At 39.0% G+C, this 12,729-nt stretch overlaps 1 protein-coding gene across 1 annotated transcript in view; it reads right to left on the bottom strand.

Annotated features, from left to right (window-relative positions):
* Window positions 1–1,745: 1,745 nt before the first annotated feature.
* Window positions 1,746–12,729, bottom strand: part of grin3a (glutamate receptor, ionotropic, N-methyl-D-aspartate 3A) — a 36,393-nt gene continuing 25,409 nt past the window's right edge. Inside the window, exons 7-10 of the mRNA XM_061802019.1 lie at window positions 12,140–12,291; window positions 6,766–6,927; window positions 6,431–6,501; window positions 1,746–3,647 (exon numbers count right to left, since the gene is read on the bottom strand). Of these exons, the coding sequence (XP_061658003.1) occupies window positions 3,071–3,647; window positions 6,431–6,501; window positions 6,766–6,927; window positions 12,140–12,291 (962 nt within the window). The 3' untranslated portion in view covers window positions 1,746–3,070. The remainder of the gene's footprint in view (window positions 3,648–6,430; window positions 6,502–6,765; window positions 6,928–12,139; window positions 12,292–12,729) is intronic.

Below are 12,729 nucleotides of genomic sequence, written 5' to 3'. Positions count from 1 at the left end.
TACTCATACATAGGCAAGGTGGACGACATCATGTTTCTAACTGCATTTATTGAAGACGCGACTGACAGCACATCAAGCCTAGTCTGAGTATTAGGCTATCTGACATACACACATCATGGGACTCAGGACTGCGTAACAAAGGTGCAGTATTGTACCCTTGATCTTTTACTCTATGTGACAGAAATTACAAAGGAGGAGCACTTACCTGTATGCTAACACGGAAAACGAAAGAATGGGATATTTTTTTTTTAATATCGAGGCAAACTCCATTTATTCCATTTTTTTTCCAAAAAGTAAAACCAGTATACTAGTTCACCACAACCAAAGCGAAATATTTATTATTTGTTTAAAATTTGATGACAATGGCAGAAAGACAAAAGAATAAACAAATCCAGTATGGCACAAAATTCTCGGATCTTTCAAGTGACTAACAAAAATCGATCTTAACTGTAATGTTGGCCTTCTGAAAAGAGTATCTATTGAGCTTGTTAGCTTAGCTCGGCGACACATCACCACAATGGAGGTTGAGACCGGGCAGCGGGATAGGTGCGTCAGGCAATCGTCCGCAAAGTCAAGTCTTTGTGAAGCACAGAGCCGCAGAACGTCCAAAGACTTTTGTCAGAAGCGTTAGACGATGTCCCCCCCCCCGCTTACGCAGCTGGACTTGTGTACCGGATCACAAGGCTTTGAAGAGCACGACGACTAGTAACTCTGGAAAAAGCTTCAGCGAATTGGCGAGAGTTGTCGAAAAAAAAGTCAGAAGAAGGCTCTCTGATGGTTAGCAAGTCCTATATTGTCTACTTGAGTCCCGAGAAACACAAAAACACAAAACAGTAACCGAAAGTATTCCGTATACTTCCACACCGGGTAGGCCTTAGGTAGAGATGTTAAATGGTGGCGCACAGTGGTGTGTGGCTAATTCAGCAAAAAATGTGACGTCAGTGAAAACAACCCATTGCTTAAACCAATTTTGATAGTTAAAGGGTAGAGTTTCAATTGGCGGCACTGCTCCAATGGAGCAGAGATTGCTGGTTCAATGCAAGCAAATGGACAGAGTGGATAACGGCAGAAGGAACATATAGTGCGACTGTGTTGACGAATTTACAGCTTTACAGAGAGGAACAAGACATAGAAAGACAATCTTGTATCGGAACAGAGTGCCAACTTGTTTTGTTAGCAAACAAAACCTCGTCTCCATTTTCCTTGTGTACCAATGTTGCAAGATGGGACGCAACGCTTTCCTTTTCAATCGATGTTCAGACAGGGGATTAGAAGGAGCACAAGATTGGCTAAAACCTGACACTTTGTTTTGTTTTTAGTTAAGTCATTCTGTCAAGACCTTATCAACCCTGGTGGCAAACTTGTCAGTATGAAGCAGCACCCTCTCTCTTCCTCTCTCTCACTCTCGTTCTCAGTCTGTCAGATCCACAAAGAACGCTGGCTGCTGTGCCAGAGCGGTTGGCCTTCTGCTCTGTCAGTTATTCATTCCAATGGTGACAGCCTGCCTGCAGACACACTGACAAAAAATAAGAACCTGTTTGTGTGCATCGCAGTCCTTGGCTTTTCGAAGACTGCTTGCCTCCTTGTCCATATTGTTCTCTCCAAGCAATATATGAGGGATAGTCCAACAACCAAACGTCAGTTCAAGGATGAAAGCGGTATGGGCGTTGGTTGTGTAGCCATTGGCATTGTTTTAACCTATAATGTTTTTTTTTTTTGTTTTGTTTTATGATGGGAAAGTATGCGTTGCTATAGGTGAATTTTATTGGCACCTCAGAGAAATAAAGCAATCCTCACAAAAATTACAAGAACTGGCAAACTCCAACTGCTTGAAGCCAGTCCCACTACAGTAAATGTCTACAGTGCAAAACTTGGTCCGTTCAAGGTGAAGATTGTGGAAATCATTTCGGAAATCATTGTAAGTGCAAACGAGAGAGGTCAGTCTTTAATGACAGAAGCCAAAATTTGAACAGGAAACGTAAGAAAAATGTTTTTAATCACAGAGGGACTGAATGAATTGTGAATCTTCAAGATTTATAAAAAGAATTTTGAGCAGTTGAATGATGATCTTTGGGTCATGTAATATTCAATTAACAATGGGCAAAATGCTTGCTGTCCCGTTATTCTTTTTTTTAGTATGAGAAAGATTTTAAAAAATCTATTTGCTGTGATCCTGAACCCTTATACTAAATCATTAGACTGGAGAAGTATCTTAGAACCTGATGCAAGCTCTGCTGGGGTAAATCTTTTTTTTTTTTTTGGGGGGGGGCTTTACTTAAGAAACAAATAAGTTCTTCACAAATGCTGAGGTCTTTTTAAACTGCATTCATGTTAACAGATACACTTACAGTACAACATGATGACCACAAAATAAAAGACCCAGGTCAAACTAACAGATATATCAAGCTCATAAATCATTGGCAAACATGATCAATATCATTTGATCCCAAAAACTCAAGGTTTCATTAAGGTGTAGGGGATGCCAAGACTTAACGGCTGGGTTCAAGCTCAGGTCATCAACACTTTCAGTGAGCCGTGACATAAGACTCGGGTGATTTGGCCCAGCAGGCTTAAATACCTATGGGTCTTCATATCTGGGATCAGGCTTATCATCACTGTAAAGCAAATCTTTTCCCTTGAAGAGGCAAGGCTTAGTGGGGAAGGTGTAAGAGAGAGAAGCAGTCAAGAAGCGATGAAAGAAAATGAAGTCAATGAGCGATGGGAGGTGGTGAAGAGGTAGTGAGGGAATGCTTTTCACAGCTCACCACAAACAGTAACAAGCAAGGAAGGACTGACTTGGTGCTTAGTGCATTGTCCACTACTTCCTGCCAAATGCATGTCACATACCAAGAAATGATTGACTGATTCTTTTGGGAACGGTCACAGGATATGACCAAAAACAAAACATTTCAGTCCAGCTTCTCCTGACCCTTAAAACATCATTCATCAATGAATGAGTTGCATCCATCAGGGGTGTATCCTCTTCCAGGAACACCACATTGAGGAGGTTTTCCCTGGACAAACTGGGGAAATGTTTTAGAACTCTGAGAGTTCTAGAACTCTCAAAGTTCTAAAACATTTTGGAGTTTGGGTGTTGGTTAGTCTGTTGGTGGGATCGTGCATCCTGTGAAAACTGGTTAGACTGGTGCACAGTAGCTTGACTGGGTGTAGTCTGATTTGGTAGTGGGTTTTCTGACTGGTACTTTTCAAGCTCTCTCTTTCTCCTCATGGCTGATTGCAGCTGTTGCTTGATCACAGCGATTTGACTCTCCAGTTCTGACAGCTCCTGGGCCAGTGGACTCTGATTTACACCGAGCCCAGGGCCACAGTCCCCCACACCTAAACCCACACACTGTCCTGAGGCCATGATCGGTGTGGCGCTCCCCTGCCCTTGCCCCAGTCCTTGGGGATACAAGCGGGCTAAAAGGTTAGTGCGACCGTTTGGGGTGGACAAAATAGGCAGGTGTTTATCCAGTAGAGGGAGAGAATGGTGAAGAGGAAGAGCAGAAACTGGTGGTGGTAGCGGAAGATCCCGGGACGGGCAATCCAAGTCATTGTGCGCCTCGTTTGGGAGAACCCTACGTCTGGTACACAGAGAGGACTCCGTGGGATTCCAGGATGCCGACTGGTTGTTTCCTTCATTGCACCTGGAGATGCAGACACAGGGAAATGTAAGGTTCCACTTTTTGACCATATTTAGTATATGGTCCATGTATTGATTCTTGGAAGCGTCTCGCCAGGGATGCAGTGGTTTAAAAATGTCAATCAATAAACTGACAATTTATACAGCCGACAAAACCACATCTTTTTACTTAGCCCTGAAATCAGTAATATTATTATAATATATAAGACCCACTCTCACTCTGACATCCCTCCAAAAAAAAAAAAAAAAAAAACATGAGAGAATTTTCCTTTGTGGCTCAATGCAAAGTATATACAGATATATTATCTAACATACAAACGGCTTTTAGTGATCCATTAAAAATAACATCTTTTTGTTGCATTATTATGGCATAAGCTTACCAAGTCCTCAGGACAGACAGAGAAAAATATGAGAAGATGCATGTATTGTAAAAATGAAAGAGAATTTTGGAGAGAGGCCACATTTTAGGCCAGCACTGAAGGTCTTACCAGGCCTGACAGACGCAAATGTCAGCCGGTTGAAGATCCTTTGTGACTGAAGCTGCTGCAGCCCCTGACAAAACAGTGACTCCTCTTCGTCTAAGTCGCTTCCATCCTCACCATCTTGATCCAAAATCAAGACGAATTGGGCTTGCTCAGCATTTTAGATGGCACTTGCAACAATTCTGCTACATATGGATTTATATTCATCTTGTCTCTGGATAATGGACTGAGAAGTTTAACCAAGTTAAAAAATAAAAACACGGTGGTGCGCTATGTTTCAATATTCTATGTAACAGGATGCTTGGAGCCACTATGCACAACCACGTGAGCCACGACCCTTGTGAGGATAGGTGGCTCAGAAAATGGATGGATGGATAATATTTGTAATATTCAAAGTTCCATATATACACTGTATTATAGTTCTGTTCAAATATTTTAAAATGTTTGCATTGAACATTATTTTAATTGTTTAGAAAGTGAAAAATCCCATTTTAAAATGAAAATCTCTCGAGGTGATGACTTTACATTTTTACTCACATTAGGGAATAAGCGCCAAATTAAAAAAAATAATTTTTACAATATAAGTGACTTTTCAAACTGAGCTGCTAAAATATTAAAAAATTATACATATATATATATACATACATATATATATATAATTTTTCCAACAGATTGAACAGTCTATTAACTTCCCGGCTAAAATGGGTCCCTTAACTATATATATATATATATATATATATATATATATATATATATATAGTAATATTCTTGGACAGGTTTTGTACAAAACGACATCTTCAAATGTAAAGTCCAAAAATATAAAGTAAGGCGAACCTTCTTATGTGATCGTGCTGATCAGCATCAGCCCTCCGTCTGTTATTGTTCAAAGCTTTTATGGCACAAAGTTCTTAATATTTTCTAAACAAAGGTTGTAAGCTGATAGTATTTATAACCTAAAAGCTCAAGGGTGTCATTGAAAACGTTTTTCATCTTTATTCACTCTAGTTTTAGCAAAATACAGAGGCCCATTATTCCTGTAATACACTGACAGGTTGACAGGTATAATTTCAACTGGAAGGACACAGTGCAGAAGGCCCCGAATGAATGAACTGAACTCCACAGGCAGAGCGATCTATCCTCATTACTCAGACACAGCTCGTGATTTGGAGTGTCCTCTCTGCTTGTAGGCTAAGCCAGGACAAATTTGAAACAGCAGCACAAAAGAGGCTTTTTTTTTAAAAAAAGAACAAAACAGAACTCTTGCTCAGCAAAAGCTCAATGGATACTTTAACCTTCTCTTTCAAGCATATAGATACTCGTGTCGGACATGAATCATGCTTATCTGATAATCTCCAGTCATACTGACTCATGAGAAAATTGACCCATTCTGAGTCAGACAGCTACAGCGGCTGCCGTGACAGAATCATGACTTTTTCTCCTTTTTCTAACCCCGAGAGGTTTATAGAGCGTGAACCTCTGCCAAGGTGAAAACAATGAGGTCTAAATTGTAACGCAAAGAATTCGGGGAATTTATGGATCGGTGTAAACGTGATCTTTGGTTTATGATGGGGCTCATTTTTGCATGCAAGTAAAACCGTAGTCCATAGTCCATCACGAACCTAAAGTCATGAAGACTAACAGGACAATAAAAACTTGTATGAAAAAAACCTACTTCTAGACCATAAACATAAAAAAATGAAATGGTAAGTACATCAATAACTAAGCCTGCCTTTTTCTACCTTGTGACAATTTACAATATTCTTTCACTTCTGCATAAACTAATTAATTTTGCACAGTTTGTTCCCCCCAAAAGTCATTAAATAAAACTATATGACGCCTCTCTTCCATGTCTCATGGGGGATTATGAAATAAGTACTCTACTCACACCAAAAGCTAAATTACCATGAACAGAAACTCAAGTAATATACCTCAAGCCGCAAATCAGCCAATGGGGCTGAAAACAAAACCTTTTGTCATTACACTTAGTTGAGGAAAGAATTCATCAGAACAAAAGACGTGTCGAAACAATATTTTGTGATATCAACATGACAACTTATTACCTCAATTTTCATTCCAGATAATTACCTTCCAACAGATTGAACAGTCTATTTACTTCCTCGCTAAAATGGGTCCCTTAACTCCAACATGGATGTTAATTGGTGTCACTTATTCTCAGCCTAATACCTCAGTGATCCACTCCTGAAGGATTTAGGAAAGTGACTTCCTTTATAAAGCATATTTGTTTTCTGCATTGATAGAGTTCTCTCCCTTCTCAACATTTCCACAAAATATTTCTGTACGGTACCTCTTCTCAGGCTTGGTGACAGTCTGCAGCTTGTCATCAGCAAATACAGAGTTCAGGGCTCGGTGTAATCTCTGGAGAAGAAGAGGCATGTAAAATCACACATCGACCTTGAAAAAAAAAAATTAGGTGGCATTGTGCATACTGTAATTCAAAGAAAACATGCAGTATTTTATTTCAGTATGTCTCTGAGCTTTGTGATGTACTGTATGTAAGAATCTTTTGAAAGGACATCTTATGGATCCAAAAAAGGTCAATCTCTAAACAAAATATACAGTGTTTACATTTTATACAATAGCCTCCTAAATTTGCATTTTGTAGACAGATTGTAGTAGTACCTGGCTTGTGTGCAGCCAATATTTGAAGCGTGGCTCTTTGACCCTCGGGATCACCAGCTTGTACACAATGTGTTCCGCAATGGTGGTCAGCAGAGATAAGGCCACACCCACACACAGCATCACAAAGAGCCCGGAGAAATGCTTTATACCCATCTGTAAGGTCTGGATGGAAAAACAGAGAAGCACCTGAATTCATGATGGTAAAAAAAAAAAAAATCTTAGTGTCTCCAATGAATGGAGACACTGTAATTGTCCCAAAAATCAACTGTGCAGCTTGGAGTCTCTGACCATAACTAACTTTATTACAAAAAAAAAAAAAAACAAAGAAAACTTAAATTCAGTCTTTTTAATGTGATGTCAACGGACTGCACAGTGAAACAGAACATGGGTTCATTGTTCAAGCATTGGATAGTATTATTATTACACTCATCATAACTCAACAATTCAAAGCAATTTAATATTTATCTATTGCCAGTCATATGCTTCAGGCTATGGCCGGCCATTGTCCCTCCTAACAATTGGTCACAGTGAAACCAAGTCGGACATCAGGAGATATAACATCTTAGTTAGGCTGTCCATCCCCAATTCCTCTGTTGCTTTGTGGAAACATGGTGTCCCACAGGGCATGATACCGGGCACCCTAGCAGATTCCTCTACATGCCGGATGGGGCATTAGTACGTCGCGATCTGGCTTTTTTTTTTTTTTGGAGGGGGTTGGGGGACGGAAATCTGTGATGGACTCAATCTGTGATAGGTGATCCGCGAAGTAGAGAGGGATTACTGATTTCATGATTCCTCTCTCTGTACAACCAGTTTTGGCCAATACTTTCACAGTCATCTTAAGTTACTGTTCTCAAGATGAAATGTGTCACTGCTCCTGAGGAAGTGTACAATGAATGTGCGAGTACTAATCAACAAATGTGATCTCGCACTTTTCTTAATGGAGTTCTTGCTCCAGTTACTGCTGATGAACATCCTTTTATGAATCTTTTTTTTTTTTTTTACTGCCTCGTATGGAGCGGCTCTCAATATGGCTACAGTGGGCGCATTATCAAGTGATGTGGAATGTAAATAAAATGATGGATTAAATTGGCAATATGCCATACAATGACTCACTAAATGGCTGTAATGACATTCCAGGTGGAGCCATTTACTCCTAAAGATGGGTAAATTTGTCTGAATGCCTGTCATCAAGTCGGCCACCAGAACAGTTGCTCAGAAGTCGGAAATCTTTTATGCTAGGATACTCTGAACAATCGGATGTGCTTATAATAAATTGGAAGATAAACAGTTGAACAGCTCTTCATCTGACACCAATTTTAAAAATGTAAGACAGCCCACATAGGACAAGGAAAAAAAAGAATGTGTTTATTGCACTCTTAAAGTGTGATGTAGGTGCGCCGAATCAAAACAGGACAATTCTGTAATATCTTTACCAAAGATTGCGAATCTTTGCCCTCAAACCAGTTTCTGGCATAGAACTAAGACTGATCTGTGAGAGGAAGCCTGGTGCTACAGAGTTTCAGTACTTACTGGAATTGTTATCTTATGTGGTAACGACATTGCATGGCAAAGTGATTGGAAACTCTTAGTTGTCATTTTCATTGTTGAGAATGACTTGGGAGGAATTACAGAGCGGGGTCTCAGGTTGCTTCCTAATTGGCTAGTACCTTCTATATTCCAATTTACTTCACCATTTTTTGGCCACATACACGCACACGCAATATTTGATTGCAAATACTGAATGGGATTTTAATTTATGATTGTCAGCCTCTACCTTTTTCAGCACTGACTCTTAATACATCACAGGACAAAATCAGTTGGAATAATGTTCACATCTGATTATCGGACCTCTGCTGACTTTTATCAGAGGGGAGTGCGGGTGTTGTCAAATTAGACATCATTAACATAAGATTAACATGTGATTATGATGATTGAATGGGAAATTAAACTTTCCGTGTCCTTGCTGTTCAGTAAAATGTTGACCACGTATTAGTCCGTCTAAGAGGAGCTTTCAAGGAGTGTTTCTTTAATTCTCACTGATTTTGTGGGGCTCGTCACTCGTAAAAACGTATTTGTTTTTCTCATTATGTTCACATGGACATATTACTTGGTTTACGCACATAGTTCTCTGCATTGTTCAGACTTTTCTGTGAAGTCCAGGTTTATTTGCATCGAGTGAAATTTAATTTTGGCATTTGTAAAGCTTCAGTAAGTGGTGACAATAACATGTCAAACCCCTCGTGTTGCAAAGAGCTTGATCTCATCATGAAAGACGATCTACCAAGTTGATCTTTTTTAGCAGAACATGTTGGTTTTGATAATTTGGCATCCGTTTGTTAGAATAATTGCTTTGAAAATGGTGAGCATGTCCAAAACACGGCAGCAGGGTCAATATTTTACTGGCAGTGTCACATGAATTTCTGCTGAAGGTTTCTTATGTTCACTTTGACAGCAGCTTTGTAAGGCTGCTGAAAATGATGTTAATGTCAAGGCTGTAACAAGGGTTCATATGAAATGAAACTGGAGTAAGGTTACTTAAATCAACTTTTGTTGCAAGCCTTTCATCGTACAATGTTCTATATATCTCTCAGCCCACTGCACGGGACACCATTATCTGTGATCTGCCTGCTGGGCTTCTGACGGGTAAAGAGGGTAAAATTTGAATGGCATCAAGCAAAATGTGTGCAGTTGTCATGGTACGGGCCATGATGGTGCAAAACCAAATGAACCGACAACAACCTGAATGTCTGCAACAACTGACACCCTCTGCAAAAAAGACGCAGCGGGAACTAGCTTGTGACTTTTGTCGAGACTCACAATGCAAGCGTCACTGCCTGTTGCTGTGGTAATTTTTTCATTACGGTGCTTCCAACTTTAAATATCAATGGTATATGTGATGACTTACACTAAAACTAGCCGAAATTATGAGGTTAAATCGCACGATAAAGAACTAATCGGGATAATTTCAATACATAATCAATACAATGTTGTCAAACTTTTTTTTTTTGTGAATTTTTAACAACAGTATGGAAGCGTATTGTTGCCACATCAAAAAAAAAAAGGTCACTATCTCGTTAAATCTTGATATGTTTCACGTTATAATGTGGATGTTTCATACTATAACATGATATGTTTCACATTATAATGTGGTTAATTATACATTATAATGTGAATCATTTCATGTTATAACATAATTCACTTCACATTGTAACGTGAAAAGTTTCATGTCATAACGTGAAATGAACCGCCTTATAACATGTCATTTATCACATTACAACATGAAACATATCACGAAAAAAACCTAATAAGTTGAAAATTTTCACGTTCTAACGTAATCCATTTCATGTTATAGTGTGAAACTTTCATGTTATAACATGATATGCTCTACGTTATAATGTGATTCATTTCATGTTATAACGTCAATTCATTTCACGTTATAATGTAGTAAATAATAAATAAACACATTTCACCCCTCTTCACCCTGCCCCCCAAAATTACTTCCGGTTCTACTACATTACTACCCAATGCCAGCCCAATGCGTTAGAGGCAATCTTCGGGTACACCACGACGCCGTAAAAAGCTCACCAAATCCATGTTTTGTGCAACACCCAATGAGATTCCACTTGTCGCTGTGTCTTCCTGCATGCCATCTTGGAAGGATGTGAGTGACCACAGGGTTGCAACAAGTTGATGCCAACTTTTTGGGTTATAACGTAAAATTTATCAGGTTTTACCATGATATGTTTCATATTATAATGTGATAAATTACATAACGTGGTTCATTTCACATAACATGAAAAATTTCACGTTATAATGTGAACCAAATTATGTTATAACATGAAATGATTCACATTACAACGTGAAACATGTTATAACATAAAACATCCACATTATAATGTGAAAAATATCACGTTATAATGTGATAGCGACCTTTTTTTTGGTGTGGCAGGAATATGTTTCTGTACAACAGCAGTATTTTTCATAGATTTTTAAAAAGCCCACTCACATTTTGGCACCGTATTTAGAGTGACACTATGCTGTAACACAACCGTGGCGAAACACTGACACACAACGTTAAACGCTAATGTGAAGAGAAATAAATTACAAGTCTTGAATCGACATTTTGAAGGCATTGTAAGGTTGTATCACCCAATCTGAGCAAGGAGACACTTTACGAGATCCCAAATCGCAGCTGCTAGTGAAAAATGAGCACCTTGATGGATGTCAGAGGGCTTTTTGACTGCTAAGGACAAAGTAAAGTAATGGACAGACAGCTTGGTTAGCAACTGGAGGGCCAGAGAGGAGATTTTGAATGTCACGTTATAGTACACAGGATGGTTGGTAGTGGACATTTTTACAAGAAAATGACCTTAAAAGGACGGCAAAGTCAACAGTCTGGAGGAGCTCAACTGTGGAATAAACTAACAATCCAACAATTAAAGGAACTCAAACACTTAACTTCCGATTTCATTTTTCATAGCAGATAGTGACAGGGCTTATCAATTAACATTTTAAATGATTTATGCCCAAATGATAACAATAATAAGTAAACCTTGGCTCTTTATTAGGCAGTACTTATTATTTCTTCTTCTTTTTGGAATAAACTGGATTTCCTGAAAAATATTGTCCATGATGACCTTATTTACTCAAGTGCGTCTTGAACCAGGTGGAGATGAGAGATTTTATTATTTTTTTACTGGTATGTATAAAACAATGTATAGTCAATCAACTAGATAAAAAAAGGCAGTCTCATTTCCTGGATACATTTTGAGAGAGACTGTTGAGTGCCTTTACTGTGACGAACTTTGGCCCCTTCTTTCACCCCCTGGAGTAAATTCAACAGATTAATAGCTATACCTTATCCTAGCCTTGAGGCAAATAAAAAAATAAAAAAAAGAAAAATCAACAATTAGGAAGGAATTAGGTGTAAAAGCCAACCGTTAATGATCTTGATAGCCATGCCCCAAGCACCTACTAATTAAACATTAAAGATGCATTAGGATGATAAGAATTGGTTGATTGTTTCAAAGTGAGTTGCTATTTTTCTGACAAGGGAAATGACTTCTTCACATTAATAACCGCAAGAACATACTGGAGCTCTTATCAAAAAAAGAGCTCAGCAGAAATTCCAAATTAAAAAAAGCAATTTGGTGTTCCGCTTATCATTTCCGCAGGTCACCGTGTTAACCAGTGGAGATATCGTACACAGACAAACTGATTCACAATCTCGTGCTTGGTGGCGTGAGTCAACAGTACAGCCAGTAAATAAAGAGAGAGGAAAAAAAAAGAAAAATATAACACAAAGATCAACAAGCTTTAATTGTAATGCTGGCAACACCACCACCCAAGGTTAAGGTGGCTGTGTTCTTACCTCAGTAACAGCAAAGCTGCGCTTCCCACATGGCACCACCTTGTACCATTTGTCATGCAGCATGTCCATGAAGCCATCGGACTTGTACTGACTAACAAGCTCAGAGAAGTTGGAGGTGAGGGGAGAGTTCTGAGGGAGCCCAATCCCATATCCTGTCGATGGGGACAGACACATACACATATTTTTCTTCCCTTTCATTTCTATTGATTTGGCTTTATATAAGCCAGTCATCTACTTCTATAGTTCTTGTCCTCATGGGGGTCTTGAGTTAGCTCCAAACTATCCTAGCTGACTTGTTGAGAGGTTGCCAGCTAATTGGAGGGCACACACACTGTGATTATACAATGATGTTTTGCAAATCTAACTTTGTCAATAATGTGAATAAAAGTGATCATTTAGTCTGTATTGTTTAATTGAGGTTTGCACATTTTTACATTCTTTTCTTAAGGATTGTTTTCCCATCTCTTGGCAAATACAATCGAGTCAGTATTCCTTTGTATATGTGGCAGTTTAGTGTACTCACTGGTGTCCCTCAAGGGTAAATCTAACTGATGTGTGCTTTGGAATGCACACCGCACATAGAACCAGAT

This window comes from Syngnathoides biaculeatus, chromosome 17 (assembly GCF_019802595.1).
Source record: "Syngnathoides biaculeatus isolate LvHL_M chromosome 17, ASM1980259v1, whole genome shotgun sequence".
Classification (NCBI taxonomy): Eukaryota; Metazoa; Chordata; class Actinopteri; order Syngnathiformes; family Syngnathidae; genus Syngnathoides; species Syngnathoides biaculeatus.
This window is presented reverse-complemented; position numbering and strand designations above follow the sequence as displayed.